The following is a 19,844-nucleotide window of genomic DNA, read 5'->3' as shown; positions in this document are numbered from 1 at the left end:
TTAGTGGATTGAAACAGCAAAAATGAAAGAAGTCAAGTGTGCCAGGAGTAAGTTCCCAGGCTCTCACTTCCCTATAAAATAATGAACAAATGTCCTTTTATAAACTCATTGTCTCGAAAGCTATTCATCTCAGCCCAGTTCCCAACCCTTTTTTCTGCCTGAAAGCCATAGAAGTACATTTTTGTCTAATAATTCCTCTTATTCCCCTGAAATTTGAAATTCCCACAAAGGATAATGTCAAAAGTTTCAGTGTCGTCAGTTGTCAACAACAGCAGCCTGCTGTATTTTAAATCGGAGAAAATACATTTTGCAGGAAAGGTGACAGAGTAAGTTGGGTGGTACACTTTATCTGCTGACAGCTGAAACACAAATGTTATCGCTTCAATACAGAAGGCAGTAGCTCAGATTAGGACAGAAGAGGCAGACAGGAGACAGCTAGAATCAAGGCAGAAATTTTCTAAATGGTCTAAGAGAGCTAAACAAACATTCTCGTTAAATCAAGAACAAACATGGATCAAAACCCACAAAGCGATGCATCTAAGTTGTGAAACTGGGGTAAAAAATCCAGCTTATTTGCAGATTAAAACACTTTAACTAGACACTGAATTGCTGTGACAGGTCAACCTTCCTCTAGCATTAAATCAGAGAGGGGAATCAGAGAAATCCCAGCTATGGGAACGGGGAACCTCTGCACAGCCTTTGTACAAAAACAGTCATGGTGAGATTTGGGTCTTGAATGTTTTCCAAGCCACAGCTCAAGAAGCAAGTCCAGAAGGCAAAACAGAAGCATGGGCAGTTGGGCCAAGGTGACTTGTGCTGAGCCAGGCACCCCTGTTAGGAGGAGACCCATTGGTGGGAATGCCAACACCCTCAGCACAGATGGGACCGTGCCCCGAGAGATGGATGGAGCTTCTCAGCAACATGGCCAAAGTTCAGCCAAATGGATCCAGTCCTCAGGGCCTAATCTACAGTCCAACAAAATCAGGAATAGTTTTTACATGAACTTTTAAATAGATCTGGATAAACCCCTGGGAAGCAGGATTAAAACCAGATTCAAAGCTTTTGGCATTTCATATCTGGCATTTCACATACTTTTCTCTCATAAAGAAAGCAAAGCTTGTGGGAATCCCAGAATAAAACTAAATACTGACCTCATAAAAGGGGTAAAAAATAAGCCTTTGACTTTCAGAGCTGACAGCAGCAGAAGTCAGAAAACTTGCCCCGTCTCATCACATTTTCCAATGGGACAGTCACATTTGGATGTTAAATAAGATCCCTGCTGGTGAAGTTGACTTCACAAACCCCACCAGTGCAGTTAAGTGAAGGACTCAACTGCTGCTGATTTCTTGTGACAGTCCAAGGCCACGGGGAGTGTTGCTGCAGGCAGGCTCAGTGTGGCTTTAAATCATTAATCTAAATCATTATGTTCTAGTCTGCAAACAAGTGAAATAAAACAAGCCTGTTTTGCTCTGAGAGATGTGGGTCTTTCTGTAGAGATGACAGGGTGTTGTGGTAAGGTTTGCCCTCAATTCCCCACCATTTACATGTCTTGCAAAACCAGCTCCCATATTTTTACAACAGGCTGCGTGATTCATGCTGATGAACCTGCAAGTAGGACACAATTTCTGATGCTTTGGTTCCTAACATTCACTTAAACACCCCCAGCAAGCTACAGGCTTGTCTTTTAAAATTTAAGGACCTTTTATCTGTTCTCCACTGAAGATCTTTGCACCATGCATCTTATTTCTGCATCCTTATAGAGAAGGGCTGACAGATCTCACTGCAGAGGGACAGCAGGTAAATACTTCCTGTAGCTCCATGGCAGCTGCTGAGTGCCGTAAGTTTTTGACTCTTCCCCGGACATTCTGCTCATGCCACTTTCCCAGCTCCCGCCAGCTGAGACGCTATGAGCATGTGCCAAGGAATCAAACCTGCGCCAATTACCTCTATGACTCCAGGGCACCTCCAGATAAGCTCGAGAGATTCATCCATGATGTGACTCCTCTAACTGCAATGGATTTTAGTCTAGGGATGAGTGCCTCACACTACCAGGCACTTAAGCTGTACATGAATAAACAAAACACATGGCCAGCAACTCATTACTAAATAAAGAGAGTAACAGCCAAGCACTGTGGCATCCCTTTAAGACTCACACTGCACTCACCATGAATGAAGTAGCCCTGCTCCTGCCAGATGAGAAAGGCATCTCCCACTGCCGAGAATATCAGTCCTGCTAGGATGCGGCTGGCACTCCGGTGTGCCACTAAGAAGTTAATTCCATGAGCCAGAAGGAAAACCCATAGGCAGAAAATGGGCAGACATTTGATTAGGGCACTGAACCAGGAGGGGCTGGAAGTTGGCAGCCAGAGGACAAAATAGACACAAGTCGCTTTGAAGAAGGGCACCAGTTTGGGGCCTTCACTCTTCACCTAAAAGGGAAAAAAAAAAAAAAGAAATTAATAGGACCATCAGAAGCATCAGTGGAATAAACTACAAACAGACTGTCTCCTTCCTTTTGAAAGCTTCTCTTCTTTGTATACTGTCAGCTAGCAGCATTTCTATCCCAGAAAAAGGCTGCTTGAACTTGACTAAGATCTTCAACCTAGACCTTTGTGAACTTCTGAAAACACTTCTTGGCTGCCAGGATGGGTTTTGTGTGGTAGAGATGGAGAGAATTTTAGATACCTCTTCTATTTATTTATTCTACTGAAAACATTTAGGCCATTAGTCAAACCTCACTGATGGTCTTTGTACCTTTCTTGTATTTAGACTAACCCCTTTTGTACACCTCCTTTCCTGTAGCTGGGGAAATACTGCACTCCCCAGGAGTGTCCCAGCAGCAAACAAGCCAACGAAAGTGCTAATAATCCCTCCTGGCTTGGTGTATCCTCTTGCTTAGCCAGTTGCAGATCACCTTGGGGATACAACCTCTCTTCTAACCCGTTCTCTTTCCTGCCCTGTAGGCTCATGCCTGGAGCTTGCTGTCAGCATCACCACTATGACTTCAAAGCCCATCACATCAGCCTCCAAGGTGGGGATATCACTTCCTCAGCTGACTACTAACAACATGAATCACATGTTGCTTTGTTCTAGCATTACGCTAATAATACACTGTCCATATTGCAGGAAATGCTTTGACTCAGGGGTCTATTGTGTAAATACAGACAGAAGAATGCAGCGTGAGCACTGGGCTGTTCACAACAAAGACACAACAGAGACAGAGAAGACAGCTACAGACTCTGCAAGCTGGGTGTGCTCTCACCAGACGCTCAGCTGGGAGCACTCTGGACAGTCCTAAGATATATACCATGTTCACCTGCCCTGCTGTGCTGCTTCTGCCTTTCAGTGCCAGTGGGGAAAACCCCACATGAGAAACGAAACTCCTATTTTATTTTCTTCTGGAAAGCAGCTGAGGGCTAAAAAAAAGGAGCAAAGGAAGAGACTGAATGCCTGATGCACCTGCAGTGTTGATGAGCTGTGTCCAGGGATGTTTTAGGATGCCTGCTTCCTCCTGCAGCTAAGGCAGTGCAAAATCCGGAGTGCACAGCCTGCTGCGGGGGTTCACTCTCAATCTTATCATTTCTTTGATCGAGCAAGATTTCATCCCTTAGTATCATGACATCCTACTACTCGTGGCCAAAACACAGAGGCCTCATACACTGCAAGAAGTCATGGGGAAAATTTAGAGGCATCAGAGCTGGGTTCACACTGCAGAGCCCATCACAATCTGAATATCCATGCTATGGTTGCTTATCTTATGCAAGGACTCCATGCTCCAGAAACCTGAAAAAGAACTGTTGGCCTTTTTTCCCAAATCACTTGGCCCTATTTCTGCTTCCTGTTTTGTGGGACTCCATTGCCATGACACAAAAACAGCGTCCATCTTCCTCTGATGCAGTGTATTTTGGTGCAGACACCTGGAATGGCTAGAGGCTCTACAGCAAATGACTCCATGCTTACAGTGCTTAGTTAATAAAGCCTAAACTCATCAAAATTCAGCAGGTTTTACACACATAAGTGAAAGGAATTGGAGGAAGCTGGAAGGCAGAGGCAGAGGCAGTGGAGGGCATCTTCACATGCAGTGTCTAAAAAGGGAACGTGATCTCTGAAGCAGCAAGACCATAAATAAAGGGCATCCTGAGAAGATAGTGCTTTCAAAATTGTTCTCACATCTGATGGAAAGTTCCCCAGCATATCAGCAGTTTCTTAGCAGCAAGGTATTTCATTATTCCTGTATACATTATTCATAGGCTATTGCCAACACAATTTTTAAACACTCCATTAAACAACCAGGCTACACAATTCACTCACAGAAGGACATCAGAAAGCCGTTAACTTTCCTGTATTACACAGGGAGCCCATCGTGAGTCCTCTACTTAGGTTGTCCAGATTAATCACCATTTACCACCTCTTGTCTGCGTTTCTTGGGAGAATTCTGCCAGCAAATACCAAATGAACTTGAAGTAAAAGTCATGAAAGCCCATGTAGTCTCAAAGCACTGAGTGTGCTTGGGAACTATCAAGTAACACAGGGGGAAGAGTGGAGACAAACCTCCTCCTCCTTCAGACCCAGCACCCTTCCTTTCCAAAGTGACTGAGATGGTCCCCAGCCACCTCAACAGCTGGGGCCTGGCTCCAGCTCTGCCCCTCCCCTCCTGTGAAATCTTTGTTAAAAATGTAGTTGATCACATTCATCCTCTTGCAGTTGCAGATGACAGCACTTCTGGCAGGATCTCCCCTACCCCACCGGCCGTGGAGCATCCCTGCTACACCAGAACGAGCCTGTGATCTCCAGTCAGGAAGACTAACTTCCAAAGAGAAAGAGAAAAAGAATTTGCAGCTTCAACAGTGCTCCGGGTTCCCGTAACAGTGTTAGGTAAGGTAGGTAACTTTGTATCCCTGAAGACAGAGGTCTATGCTGAAAGACACCATTCAAGTTCAGCTTTGTTGGCAAAGGACAGAGGCACTGTTGGAAGCATACGGGAGAGTATTTGGGTTAATAAACACAGGAAGTTTCATTTAATACCCCATATTAAAATAAAAACACCTGCTAGGATGTTACCATTACAGTCACAGCTTGCCCTCCCCTGTGCACATGCATGATGAGACAGGTTTTAATTACATTTGTCATTTTCCCCAGGAACCTTGCCTTACTGAATGTAAGATATGCACTTGTGCAGAAAGATTATGTTTGCTTGGTAACCTTGAAATTATAATTTCCTACTATCTGAATGTGAATTTTCCAAGCCCAACCAGCATTATTTTAAAATAATGGTTTGTATTATTTCCACTCTAGTAACAATTAAGGAATTTTTCATGCATAAGGGTCAGATTCCGGTCTCAGTTACTCACTCCTAACTCTGGAATTTAGGGAGTTAGAGTCCTCACATAAGAATAACCTGATAGACCTAGAAGGGCTGCAGGCTTCTCAGCATTAACACTTTATTCCTTTACAACTTCTACGAGTATAATTCAAATTATGTTATTTCAAAACATGCCCTTGCCTATTACTGACCACTGCGGCTCAGGGGAGCCCCTGTGCTGGCTGTGACCAACATAAGTGCCCACGAGGGACACCATTTGCAGAGATGGAGGTCCCCACGTGGCTGAGGTCCAGGCAGCACATCCTGCTGGGATGGTGTGGTGCTGGAGGTATTTGGGAGAAATCTTCCAAGAAATGCTGAGGTGACTGAAGGGTGAGGCTGGGGGGTTTCCCTCTGTTCGGACATGTGGCTGGAACCTAGGAAGAGGGGATGGGACAACTTGCCATCTGGAGGACAAGTCACAGCTAGTATTGGGAGGCCATGTACCAACATGAGTGGAGGCTGTGGCTTGAGGAAAGCCAAGCACATAATCCATGACTGGACTTGCCTGTACCTCAGGGAAGAGAACACTGTTGCTTGGCTGGGTGGGTAAATTGCATCAAACCACCCATCTCCTTTGCATGTGAGTCTCAGAGACAGAACTTGAGATGTGGCTGTGCTGTGGTGTTGGAAAATGAAGTACTTGCTGCAGGTGACAAGGTCCTTTTTGTTAATGTATGCGATTTTTATGGCTTTAAGCTGGGTTTCACCATTTTGTCACAAATGCTATTGCATTTTTCTTACTTGTTTTCTTCTACTGCTAATTTACTCTCGGCTGACATGCAGTCCGGAAAACATCTTGAATACAATGACAAAACAATGTTTACAAGTTTTGAATTTTTGAACTGAGCATAATTCAGGGCAATTTCTCAACTCCTATGATTACCAAGTTATTTAGAGTCTTTAAAAAATAGTTTAAATTGCTGTAAAGCCACTATGCCAGTAGTAGTGAAATTACTGTCAAACTACCATTTATAAATTATCTGCATCCAACCAAGTCCAACAAAACCCTCCACAGCTAAGGCAGACTCTGAGGAAGTTGTGTCCGGGCTCTCACCAAGAGATGTACACCCATAATCTTTAAACGGAACCTGGCACTGGCACACACAGCTCTCTGGAGGTTTGGGCTTGGATATCCAGCTCCCTGCTAGGGATGCATAGCTGTACAATATTCCTTTTTGTTTTGTCCGTTCTTACTCTGCTCCAGTTTGTAATATTGCTCATTTCCTTTGTAATATTGCTCATTTCCTTGTTGCTGTTGTTCAGCATGACAGGTGATGCTATCACACAGGTACTGTAACCATGCTGTGGTTTGGTATTGGTGTAAGACTTCTTGAGAGGTGAGGCTGGCTGATGAGGAAATACAGCTACAGGAGAAGTGGCAGACCTGAAGAAGTGATGCTGGGTAATAAAGACAGGGGAAAAGTTCCCAATGTGCAAAATATATACAGGACGTATATATATGTATAGATACAGCCCCCAAGCAATATCTGCAAATTAGTTATTGATGACTCGCCGAGAGCCCGGGGATCCCTGCTGGGAGGTCTCTTCTCACAGCTCTCTGCTATGCACTGGGAGATGCTAATGATTCACATCTGTATAAACCAATATTCATGATGATGTGCGACCTGGGGACCATCTATGCTGCTCCTCAGCAGTACAGCCAGCCTGTGCTGACTGCTGCAGGCATGTAAACAAGCCAGAAATTTACAACTAGCTCCTCCATCCAAGAACAGGCTGCATCCACAGAGGTACATCTATACATGTAAGCCACAACCCTGATTTTCTTTCACATTTCGGAGCCAGTTTTCTGTATCTACATCACAAGTGGGTTCATTCCTGAACAAACGTGTGCTTTCGACAGAGTCGCTCCGAAGGAGATGACAAGCTTCTCTATGCACCAAATCACAAAGGGGCATAACAAGAAGCAGTGGACTTGAGATAGGATGAAGAAAATCCAGCTGTCACAGGGAGAGAGGCATCTTACTCTTAAGGTATAGAAAAGTATCAGAAGCTTGTTGCTTTGAAATGCTAAAGCTGGACAAAGTGCACCTTTCGGAAGTCTCACGTTGGCCCCAGGAAACAATGTGGAGTATGTTCTTCTCTTTGCAAGCCCCCTAAATCAGCCCACGCAGATAATGAGCGTACAACCTCTGCCACCCGAGAGCTGTGCGCCAGCTCACTATGGAGCTATGGCTCACACCCACTGGGCTGTAAAATGCTGCTTTCCAGGAAAAGTGTTTGAAAAATAATACCCCAGTTATTTCACCGAGCAACACTTGAGCACGACCATGCACGCTGGCCAAAAAAAGCTGGGCTGTTGTCCTCCACCCATCCCTCCCATTGGCCTTGGCTGGCTGAGTACTGTGTATCCAGGCCTGAGCCGCTTCTCCTGGCTTTTGGCATTGTCCGTCATGGATCCTGCCTTGGTTCTGCCTTACTATGACAACAGCCCCTACCCCACTGTGTGTCAGTAAGCATTTATGTGGCTTTGGTGCTGTGTACTATGATGCCACTGTGATGGCATTTGGCTCATTTTCTCATTCCCCAGCAAATGTGGCTCTTTGCAAGGCACTGCCAGTCCTCTGTGCAGTCTGAGTCACAGAGGGCGCTGCTTCGGCCTGGGGCTGGACCACAATTAGGACACAGAATATGTACCTGCAACAGGCTCCTCTGCGGAGCAGCTGGGAAAGCCTGACTTTGTGCTTATCCAAAAAGGGTAGGCCTTAAGGAGAGAAGCCCGTGTGTGCACAGATCCTAGCCAGAGGCAGCCAATTTTCCCCAGGTCTCAACACCTCATCAGCTTTTGCTAAACCATGGAGAAACGCAGCCATGCTGGGCAACTCCTGGCCACAAACCCGTGAGCTGACTGCAAGGCCACCATCCTCCGGGTGCTCCCACCCTTGCTCAGATGGTGCAACACAGAACCATGCAATCATAGACTGGTTTGGGTTGGAAAGAGACAGATGAGATGGAAAGGAGCCGGCCAGCCATCCCTTTTTACTCCGCAGGGTTGTTTAGATAGGAGGGCTGGCTGGGACAGCCCTGAGAAGGTGAGTGCGCAGTGCTTTGCCTCCACCTCTGCTCCCCTGGAGGAGCAAACCTGCTCCTGGGAAGAGTCGCTTACCTTTCGTTAAGAAATGCACTGGCTCATACATGTCCCAAGTTGCTCCTGAATAAAATTCTGAGAAAAAGCATTTGTTTACAGAGGGTGGCAAAGAGTCACTGAACCAGCCAATCTACCTACCTGAAATACTGTGTTAGTGCAACATATTTGTGCAAGTGGGTATTAATAAGAGGGCTTATGCTTGTGTTGGAGGTGTCATGAGTCAAGCATCCAAGGCAGATGGCTCTTGAACAGGCTCCACTTGCTGCAGGAAATTCAGGGTGATAGATGAACGCTCCTCCCTGCAGGTGGAGACAAGGCCGTAGAGGCTGCATCTAAAATTGACTTTTATAACACCTAATAAATCACCCAGCAGAGGAAGGTACACGATTCGCCTTTGGGAGAGTGCTGATAATGGGCTGTTTGGCTGCATCAGGCTTATGCCATTCCCCGAGCCTGGCCAGGCCTTGCGGCGTTTTCTTGCAGCCTTTTCTTGCAGCTGCTGGCACTCCTCAGCACTCAGGGCCTCCGCTTCTCTGACAAGGGTGGTGCAGTGAAACTCGCCTCGTGCTCGGCTGTCCAGCCAGACCTGTTTGAGAGCAGTCAAAACACCTGGATTCATCTGCCAGGAGAGCCTCCATCGTTCAGCACAAGCCAGAAGTAACAGGGCTTGGCCTGAACGCTTCACACCTGCAGAGGGACAATCCTCCCTGCTCAGCCACTTGTGCCAGGGCAATGGGCCCCAGGCAGCTACTGCAGCCCAGGGGAAAGGAGTCTCTTCAGCTCCTCCTGCAAACCAACTTTGTTGGCTTTTCTCCTCCCTCCCTGCACCACAGCAGCCTCAGCACATGGGGAGTTGAGCCTCCCCATGGCTCAACTGCATCACCCCCCCTTTAAGCAAAGTAAGCTCCAGCCATATTTCCCAGCTTTGCTCCAGTGGACCGAAATAGTCAAGAGCTAGAAATACTTGTCTTCTTTTTCTTTCTTCTTTTTCTTTCTTTAAGAGAGAGCTATGGCTACTTGCCATAAAAATACAATTAAAATTTTGGCACGGGCCCTTGCAGTCCTTGGGTGGTGAGCTCAGATATATTGCCGCACGAGTTCTTGGCATCAGAAAAGCACCCTTTGGTGGAGACACAGGGGAGCAGGCAGCGGCTGAAGATTAATCAAACTGGCATCTAAAAAGGGCACCCCCTACACAGCTGCATGCAGAAATGAGAACCACAACAAAAAGTTTTGTTTCCAAGCCGAAATCCTGCCTGACTTGCAGCCAGGTCAAAATTCAGCCTAATCTCCAGATTAACCATGGGGGGGGGATGAAAACCTGTCAGCACTGAGGTTAAAATCTTCCATACAAGCATGTTCCCCAGGATGCAGTGAGAAGGCAGCAAATATGGAGCAGCAGGCTCCCTGCAGCTGCCGGCACGTGCCGCCTGGCAGCAGGGCAGCCTTTGCCTGCAGGGTCAGCTTCTCTCAGGGGAAACCACAGCTTGAATCCCCGCAGCCAGGCAGCACGCCTGGGCACGGCACGGACACCGCACAGCCACCCAGCTGAGGGACGTTTTGCCTCAAGGGGCTGGGGAGCCACGTGAGCAGGGCTCACCGTGTCCTGGGAGTGTCAGCATGTGAGACTGCAGATGTGGCTCTCAAGGTGTCTTTCCTGATGCTCTGCGAGTGTCGTTTTTCCACCACAGGCTGCTGTCTGTCTCTAGCCTAGGACACTGCTCAAGCCCCTACTGCCCAACGCTTTCCTTCAGCTATGCTGTGATGGGAGAGAGTTTCTGAAGGGGGTTGTCCTGGACAGGTTATAGGAGAAGACTGAACACACAACCTATGAAAGACAGTTAAATAAATGACTCTGGAAGTTAAAAGAGATGAGGAGCATTAGACAAGCTTTGTGGCATTCTCCAGAGGACAGCAAAAGAGCTACTACCATGAATCTTTGCAGAACAGTCAGGGAGGGGAGACCCGCAGTAGCAGGCAAAGCTGGCAGGTAGGGCAGGAGATGCCAAACTGCTGCTCACAGAGAAATAACAATGCCTGTGTACAACACAAATACAACAGCAGTCTCATCTCGTCTTCAGTTCTTTAATGAAGAAATTAAGAAACGTTGGATGCTGAGCAGTCGCACTGGCCGTGCTCACAGGGCTGCTTTCGAAGCCAGTTAGGCTCATCAACTGGTGTGACCCAAGAGTTCTCCAACATTGTAGCTCTCTGCTGCTATACCTATGAGTTAAAAAATGGATCTGCAAACACCTGTAAAGTAGCGAGGGGGAAAGCCACCAACAGGAAACCAGAGTCTCACCTTCAACAGACTCCTGCAGGAAGCCTTAGAAACGTGAGGGAATGGAGCCATAGCAGCCTAAAGCAGAGGCAGGTGGTTCTGGAGCCAAAGAAATCCTGTCCAGCACATGAGGGCACTGCCTGTGCCACACACTGCATCAGGAGAACACTCTTGGTCTTTGCCTTTTTAACCACAGCATTGCCCAAAGCTATACTGAGACGCTGGACCACAGTGTTCCCTCCAGCAAATAAGGAAGTTACAGCATCCATAAAGGTATCTCCTGTACCAAACAGGAGAGATTGGGCTAACTTAGCTAACTGCTGTCAACAGGCAGTTGACAACAGCATCTCTGGGACCTGCTTCTACTACGCAGGACCTGCCACTATCAGCAGGGAGCCCTGACACCAGGCGAGGTGAGATATCACTACAGCAGCCAATGCCACGCAGACTCATGGGGGTGTCTGCCCTTGGATTCCCGGGGAGGCCTTTAAGATGTGGAAGCCTTTCTTTAGCAGATGCTAACTCTTGAAATCAAATGACAGACAAACACATTTCATCCTGAACTTAAGGCTTGGCTCAGATGTATGTTTTTGTTAGGACTTGTTTTGTTTGTGTTGGTTTTGCTTTTTTCCTTTTCCAAGCATCATCTGCTCTGTCTGCTGGGCTGGCACAGGACCACAAGCAGGGCTATTTTAAAAAACTTTTTTTAACCTGCAGTGGAAATGATTGACTCCCCATCTGTAGCAATCCTATAGCTGTCAGCAGTTCTGGAGATTGCCTTCGGAGTGTGGTTGGCGGTGTACCATTGCCAGTGACCAACAATGTTAGACCAAGGCACCTGTCAAAGACTAATGCTTTCAGGGTAGTCCACTGGCTCTCAGAAATGAAAGCAAAAAAAAAGAGCATTTGCATGCCAGCATCTTATCTCAGAGCAAAGACTGCTTTTCCCTCATGGGATTTCACATCTTCCTTTTTATGAAACTGAAAGCCCCTCCAAACATTTCCTTTGCTGTAACACACAAAAGAAGCCCCTGCAGATGTTAAAAAACCCAGACCATAATGGATCTGTCTTTTCTCTTTACTCATCAGAGCTGTGGTGCTGCCACTGCCAGGGCATGCACCCTTCCTTGGCGAACGAGGTCAGATGAGGCTGCATCCCCTAGCGCTGCCTGAGACTGTAGAGGGTGGCCGTGAAGCCACAGGGAGCTTCAGGATCCAGCCAACATCCTGGGATGTGCAGTGGCAGCCCCAGGCCGTGCCTCTCAGGTTGAGAAAGGGCAGGCATATGGCTTGTCACACTAAAATCCAGGTACAACATTTCTGCTGGTTAAAGAAAAGTCTCTGCAGCTCATCCTGGGAGTGGTTCCCAGGCTACGAGTGCAAGTTCTCAGGAGACTTGTCATTATTTACATCACACTCTTCTGCAAAGGGAGGCCCTTCCATCCAGAAGCAACTTCTTCAGCAGAGATGACTTAATTTTACCTGCCACCTGTGGGGGATAATGCAAGTCTAAAGAGTGTGTCAGGAATTTGTGCTGCCACAGCCCCAGCAGCTGAAGAGCCGTTAATGTACCAAAGACACCAGGTGACACAGGCCAGGCTATACCAGCCCCACCAGCCATTCCCAAAGACCTGTTAAGGGTGAAACTGCCTCCGGCACCAAAAGGCACTTCTGCAGCTCACCTTTCTGGCTCACGCAAGAAACTCGTGCACAGCTGCCAGGAGAGGTTTTTGCAACAGCAAAAGGAAGGCAGGATGGAGAGAGGAGGGGAAGGAAGCTGCCAGTGGCTGGGAAAGCTGGCAGCTCCATGCAAGAGACTTTTGCTGTACGAATCCTCGCAAGGGGCTGCAATAAGATCAGCAAAATCTGGAAAATGCAAGCAGGACTGTGCTGGGAAATCCAGGAGGGAACAGCTTTGCTCGTCTTGTGCCTAATGGAAAGCTGAATGAAATGCTCTACCTGTGTATCATGGCCTGCAAGCTGAATGCTCGTGAAATGGTGATGTTAAAATTAGAAGGGGGAATAGCAATGTATCCCAATAAGGATGTGTATTTAGAGAGTTACCACTCTGGTACCTTATAAAAACACAGTAGTAGCCCTCCTCGTTTTATAATGGGACCAATACACTTTAAGGAGGACGAAGGGTCAACATAGGACAGCGGAGTCACAAAGTTTACTTCCAATATCTACATCGTGTGCCAAGATGTTGTGACCTGGACCAGCCAGTGTCAGGCACAAATTACATGAAGATTAATTGGACTTCCATGGCCAATATCAACATGAGGGGGCAGCCAGCGTGCCAGGTGCAAACATTAGCCTATGCAAACAGTAACCCACACACTCCAGGATTCACACTGAGGCATCAAGGGTTTCGATTGCAAAACCCCTGCTGCATATACAAATGGCATGCAGATGCACACTCACAAATAAGCGTGCATCTGTGTACCACAGGTATGTCCTTTACACTGAGGGGGCCGTAAGCGCATGCATGCACGGGGCACGAACCAAACAATCCTGAAAACTTCATAAGCATCAGTTACATGATGAATTTCAACATCACACTCCTTTTATATCAGGGTTGCAGGGAAAAGCCACACAACCAGCTTAGTTTCTCTTGCAATGGAGCACAAGTCAGCATTGCTATCCAAGAACCCTGGTTGGCTCTGACTAATGCCACAACAAAACCAGCAGACACAAGGAAATAGGCGTACAGCAGCCAAGCCATGGTCTCAGCCAGCACAAGCCCAGTTCTGCTGAAGCCACGGCAGACAAAATGCCTCATACGAGGCTGAGGATCTGCCCCAGCATGCTTGGCATAGATCAATAAAGTCTGCCAGACAGGCAGGCTCTTGCCTAGCCCACCTACCACCCTGCAGCTCTGGGGGAGCATGGAACCCGCTCCCAGTCCACGTTCAGCATTACACAGAGGGATGCTCTGCATTGACACGCTTGTCATACAGAAACCTGCCATTACCTCAAATGCTATTTAGATTATGGCAGTGTAAGCAACAGCTATAGGAAGGGCACAAGCGGGCTAGAGGAGGCAATAACCATCACCTTCATTTTGGGCACGCTGCAGTAAGCAAGATCTGTATCTTTATTGTAATTACAAATCTAGTGGCTGTTTGTGTGATGTGAAGGGCAGTAGAAAAATTAAATGCCAATATAATATCTGCACTGGCCTCCGGGGGAAGGGAGTTATATAACTAATGATCTTTTCACTGTTCAAGAGTTTCCACATGCTAGCAGAAGACGGGTGCCAGATGCCATCTTTTTCTAAGAGTCTCATTTCACTGGAGTTATTATTTCCTTAGTATTATGCAGTTACCCACAGAGAAAGATAACTTTGGCTCTTCTGTCATACTCTGCCGTATTTTGGATATAGATACTTGACAAGGAAAAGAGAACGGCAGAAACACATTTAAGAGGAATTCTGTGTAAGTACAGGCTTCAGAACTGGACCCATAATTTTAATACACAAAGCACACTTGGAACAACAGCCACGTATGACTTGAGCGATACACTTGAGTTAATGAAGCCTTTAATCTACAGCACTGCCTGCAGAAGTGATCAGCTGTAACTCCTTAATGCAACCGCGCTGGGGCTGGGAAGAATGTTAGTGAAGCCCGGACTTTCTAGCCCCTGGTTTCAGGGGCTGTCAGAGCTGTCAGAGGGGCTGTTTAGCCTGTCAGAGCAACAGCTACAATAGCAAAGGATAATAATGTCATTGCAAAAATGCTCAAGTTCAGCCTTAAAAATATAAATTATGGCACACCAATATGCCCGGACTCTTGCTAGCATAAACCAGCACAAGCTGTAGCTCAGTAGGGCCAAAGCTTTTAGGCTCCTCCCAAAAGGTGTGACTCGCATAAACGTTACTGAAATCCTGCTAAGCTTACCTGAGGTGATGCCTCCCCCCCTTTATTTCATTGATTGCAGAGCGTAGAGATCTCTTCTATAATTCATTTAAACAAGCTTGGTTTTTTATACAAGTGCCATATTTTCATAACTGTTGATGTGGTATATAAATGTGCATGTTTATAAGCCTCCTGTGTAATAAAATCCCAGTTTATGAGGCATTTAAGTAATGGGAAAAATACAATGAAAGCAACAACGTTGGGTATAAACAAAGAGAACAATTAAAACATACTTCTATACTGTAAGAGTTAGTTCTTAGATGGTTACTAATGTTTTATTCCTTAATGCAGAAATAACATTCTATATTCAAGAAGGAAAAAGTTGAAATAGTTCAAGGTGTGATCTGGCTTTCTTGTTTTTGTATGCAGTTTGGCTTTCTGTAATCATTTGGATCGGTAGGGTTTGGCCCTTCTTCAGAAGCTCCAATGTATGAACAGCCACCCAATTTTCCATCCCTATTTAGTATTTTGCTGGTGAATACCTTTCCAGAGCATACTTTGCTTTTTTGGGGGCATCCGGTTTTTTAAGTGACCTTCATGCTCCTCCACAGTGACACCCTACTTTCACCCAGGGGCTGCTCCCAGCAGGGCACCGTGCAGGGGGAAGGCAACAAGGGCTTGACTTGCTTGATGCAGCCAAAACAATGTTTTCTTCCCCAGTCCAGCTATCTCCAGTTAAAGATGCAAGTATTTCAGAGAACAAAAGGGAAAGGATGGGGATTGTTAACAAATGGCTTCTGGGCAAAATCTGTCCCAAACAGGGCTGTGCTAGGCCATGCAAGTCAGTACAGACAGGATGTTGTAGGGATGATTGTAGGGATGAAGCCCACAATTCATCTTGCCCAAAAGGACAGCAGTATCATCTATAAACTGCCCCCAGAAGAGACCTATTTCAGCCTCTCGATGTCTTTATTTTTCCCATGCCCAGATTTCTTCAAGGTGATGTGTGAAGCTCTACGCTTAGTTTAGCCCTAACTTTATTTAAGGGGAAAACAGGGTCCCTCTGAGCATTACGTAAGTACTAGAATGACTGCACATCTCCAGGCTCATCTGCTCTGCACTTGCAGCCCCTGCAATCATGATGTCTGCTGGGCAGAGAGGTCTTTAGGGCAAGGCAAGCTCCTACGGCCCAATGCTCCAATGCTGAAACCTGCTTACCTACTACTGGAAAAAAACAACAAAACAACAACAACAACAGAAGAAAAATTACTAACAAGGCAGTCTCAGGGCGGACTTTTATTAAGATGAGACCAATGACAACTGAATAAGAGGAGAATTAAACCTCACATATCTGTGAAGGAAATGTGCCGCTTATTAGTACTGCTCTCCAACCCCAGGTTCTTACCCTACCCACCTTTATGCAGAAATTGCAGCTCTTAATCAGAGCAATATCAGGAATAACATTTTTTAAGCAGGATGCTCCTGCTTGCCTAGCAGAATAAGCAGCAAAAGCTTCCCTCCAAGGTGACTTCCAACTGGAGCAAGCATTGCTCACCAGCTGGAGCAGGACCGGCAGACAAATGCATCTTTGCTGCCACAGCCCAGTTCCGTCCAGGTCTGGACTCCAGCGTCAGCAGGACCCCAGAGCATTATCCCCGCCGAGTACCTGGCAAAATACATTAAAAGGTATTTTGGCACCAGGCTCATTCATCCAGGGGCACTCTCTCCCCTTATCACATCTGCATCGTGCAGCACCAGAGAACAGCTCGGCTAGCTCTGCACAGCGCTGCAGTCTCCCCGTGCGCATGGGGCAGACATGCCAAGCCCCCAGGGCACGATGCACACCTGGCAGCTGGCACTAACAAGCAGTCCTACCCACGCTACCTCCCTGGCTTCCTCTCCCTTTGTGTCTCCTTGCATGGTTTCTTCCAGCTATCAGCTGTGCAGCAGCTCTGGAGCTCAGTGTTTTAAGTAATCTGTCACATTTCCTACAAGAGTGTCTTAGTGGGGCTGATGCAGGAGATCAGGTTGTGCCTAAGTAGCGCGGGCCATCTGCTGCAGTTATATACAAAGGCCATAGCTTTGAAAACTGGAAACAAAACCATGTCACTCTCAGCTGCGCTCTTCTAGCGTCTTCCCTGTTGAGGCTGATGCTGCAGGACACTAGGAGAGAACATGCATTGTAGACAAATCAATTCAGCTAGCTAACTTGATTATGCCTCAGGTGCTGCCCCCACAGACTGTGCCCCCATCACATGCCGCAGCAGAGATAGCCATGCTATCACCTGATCATGCCAACACCTGATCAATCTATGCAGCAAAAGGCAGTGCGGTACGGAGATAAGCCCTGGGCCCCAGGGGTAGCACCTAGCTGCGGTCAGACTGATCACCCACTGCTGTTCCCTTCAGCAAGCGACCTGCTGGAGGGAGCCCACCGGCTCTGCAGCCACCCCGCTTCTCACCCCACGCATGCTCCTGGGCGCTGTGCAGTGCTGCACAACGCCATCATGGCCTGCCCTGGGTGGGCTGTAGCACAGTCGATGGCGCAGCAGCACCGTGTGCTCCTTCGAGACAAGAGCGATGTGAAAAACAGCTAAAGGTGATGCGCAAAGAACAGCTCCTTGACAGACTGAAGGCTGGCAGCTCTTTTTTTGTGATCTCTCTCGAGGATCAGACTAGCATTTGCCAAAGCCCTCCCCTTCTACCTCTACAGCTGTGGTAAACAGCTGCAGCTCTGGTCACAGCTCCCAGTGTCATCATCCCTCCAGCAATCCGCAGCTTCACGCCTGTGTTAGTTGCCTTTGGTGAAGCAAAGAGTTGGCATGTCAGGGACAGAACCAGAGCAGACCTGTGTGTTGCTGCATGTCAGAAGAGCAAGTAAAGAAAGCACTTTTTCATCTCCCATTCCAAGTTATGTTCCTGAAGTGTAGTTTCTGGTATAATTCCTGAATTGCGTACACCCTTTCCCAGCATATATCCATGCTTTAATCATTTGCCCTTCTCAAAGCCTAGGTGAAATATATGCTCCAGGACCACCCCAAATAACCAGCCTTAAAAGCCAAGTGCTGTCCCCTTTGAATTATGGAACAAACTCTGCCAGTTTTTAGCCATTCCAGTATTGTCCCAGGGCAGCATTTCATTTCCAAGGTACAAGTACACAGTTCACTGTAACCAAAAGCATTACTTAGATTAATTTAGCTTATGGCACAGAAGCACAAAGATATCAAGCCTCTTCAGTTATTTTTGAAAAGCATGAGGAAAAAATAAAAAGTATTTTGGCCTTACAATGGTGTAATGTACAAGCTACTTCCCTCTGTCTCTAAAGATAAAAATCACCCCCAGGCTGCTGATGAACTTACCAGGTACATGTTAATGAGTGGGGAAAATTCATCTGAAGTATCAGACAATACAAGCTGCTGTGCAGGGCTGGCAAAGAAATTTGGAAGTTTTGAACCTTGGCTTTCTGAGTTAGGGAGGGGGGAAAAATGCGATTTCTACCTGTGAGAGAAAATGCAGCGGAGTGGCTGTGATCTGTGCAAGCCATTAACCGAAATACAACAAAACAGGATGACAGCAGGTCCGCAGGGACCCAGAACACCACCAGTAGGTGTTCAGCGCTGCAGTGAAAGCACCAGGCAACTTTCCTACCAACAGCTATTCTTACAGCACACAGTGGGCTGCTGGCGTACTCAGCCAAATCCCTCGCTTTCTAGAAACAGGAACATGCGAAGCAGCGTGTCTAACAGCACAGCTTATCTGCTGTTCGGGTTGAAAGCATTCTGTCTCCTTCCAGCACAGAAGCATCTCCCCTTCACCTGCAGGGCCAAGACCTGGTACTGCCAGTGCAGCCTGGCACAAGCCGCAGCTCCCTCAGCTCCTAGCTTTTGCTCCGTTGCATCACATATTCACGTTCTCTGCCAAAGGACAGCGCTGAGTTGCTGCCTTATTGCCGGTTACGTTAATTAAGCTTCATGACTCCCCCGTGAGACAGGCAGGTGACACCATCCCCGTCTCATGTCCGTTGGATGGTGGAAGTGGCTCACCAGGGCGACCAGGTGTCAGCGGGAGCTCTGTCACCCAGCAGGAAGGGCTGCGGGACGCGGTGGCCTCCAGAAGCAGGGACGGGCACCAGAAGGCTGCTTCCAGCCCGGGTCCCTGTCCCTCGGCCACAGACTGAGCAACAGAAACCAACTGTCACAGAAACCAACTGTCACAGCGACCAGCACCAGCGTTGGCCTGAGCTGTCACCTGAACAGCAGAGCGCTCTGCGGGTCATAACTGTGTGCGAGGGCCGGAGGGAGCGCAGCACGGCGGCCACGAAGGCGATGCTGAGCGAGGAAGCGGCGGAGCAGCAGCAGGAGAAAGCTAGAGTGAGCGTGCGGCTCCACGGGGCCCCGGCTCTTGCCTCAGCACTCCACGGCTGGGGCAGGCGGACGAGCCCGGCGGTGCCACGGCGGACTCGAGCAGCACCACTCTAAGCAGACGCGCTGCACACGAAGCAGATATCCATTTTTTTTCCCCCTCCCCCGACAACAACAACAAAATGGGAGCTGAGGGCGAGACGAAAAGCCGCCCGGGGCGGGAAGGAGGCGCACCTCTGGAGCCACAGCTGCCGGCGGGGCGGGCCGGGGGCGCAACATGGCGGCGGGGGGCGCGATCCCGCCAGCGGCTGGCGGCCCCGTGAGGGGCACGGCACGGCGCCCACGGCACGGCACGGCGCCCACGGCACGGCACGGAGCCCCCGCCTCGGCAGCCGGTAAGAGCAGGGAGGTAGCGGGGAGGGCGCGGGTGCAGGTCCCGCCGCGCACTCACCACGGTGACGGGGGACACCATGTCGGCGGCGGGGCGCGTCCTGCTGCCGGTGGTGCTGCCGGTGCCGGTACCGCCGTGCTGCCCTGCCGCCCGCCTGCCTGCCGGGGTGCTTTTTTAGGCAGGGCTGACGTCAGCGGAGGGGGGGCCCCGCGGCCAAGGCTGGGGGCGGCCCCGGCCCGGCCCCCGGGAGGGCGGGCGGGGGCGGGCAGCCCCCTCCGGGCCCCCCCTTCGGCCCCAGGGCAGGCCCAAGACCCGTGCTGGCCCTCGGGGGGCGGACCGCCGCTATTCTCCCGGTTCTTCCTTTGCCCTCACCTTGCCCGCGGGGCTGCCCGGCCCCATCCCGCACCCAGCGGCCCCCGGTGGCCCCCACGACTCCCGGCCCAGCTCCCCTGGAGGCTGCCGAGCTGCCGGCCCCGGACGGGG

The 19,844-nt window shown here is 48.7% G+C and overlaps 1 protein-coding gene across 1 annotated transcript in view; it reads right to left on the bottom strand.

The window, feature by feature from the left end:
- TMEM86A (transmembrane protein 86A) overlaps nucleotides 1-19,614 on the bottom strand; it is a 28,738-nt gene extending 9,124 nt beyond the window's left edge. The window contains exons 1-2 of the mRNA XM_035539967.1: nucleotides 19,422-19,614; nucleotides 2,165-2,429 (exon numbers count right to left, since the gene is read on the bottom strand). Coding sequence (XP_035395860.1) covers nucleotides 2,165-2,429; nucleotides 19,422-19,442 — 286 coding nt within the window. The 5' untranslated portion in view covers nucleotides 19,443-19,614. The remainder of the gene's footprint in view (nucleotides 1-2,164; nucleotides 2,430-19,421) is intronic.
- Between the last annotated feature and the right edge of the window lie 230 nt (nucleotides 19,615-19,844).

Source organism: Cygnus atratus, chromosome 5 (assembly GCF_013377495.2).
Source record: "Cygnus atratus isolate AKBS03 ecotype Queensland, Australia chromosome 5, CAtr_DNAZoo_HiC_assembly, whole genome shotgun sequence".
NCBI classification, from domain to species: Eukaryota; Metazoa; Chordata; class Aves; order Anseriformes; family Anatidae; genus Cygnus; species Cygnus atratus.
Note: the sequence above shows the minus strand (reverse complement) of the source record. Positions and strands in the feature narration are given on the sequence as shown.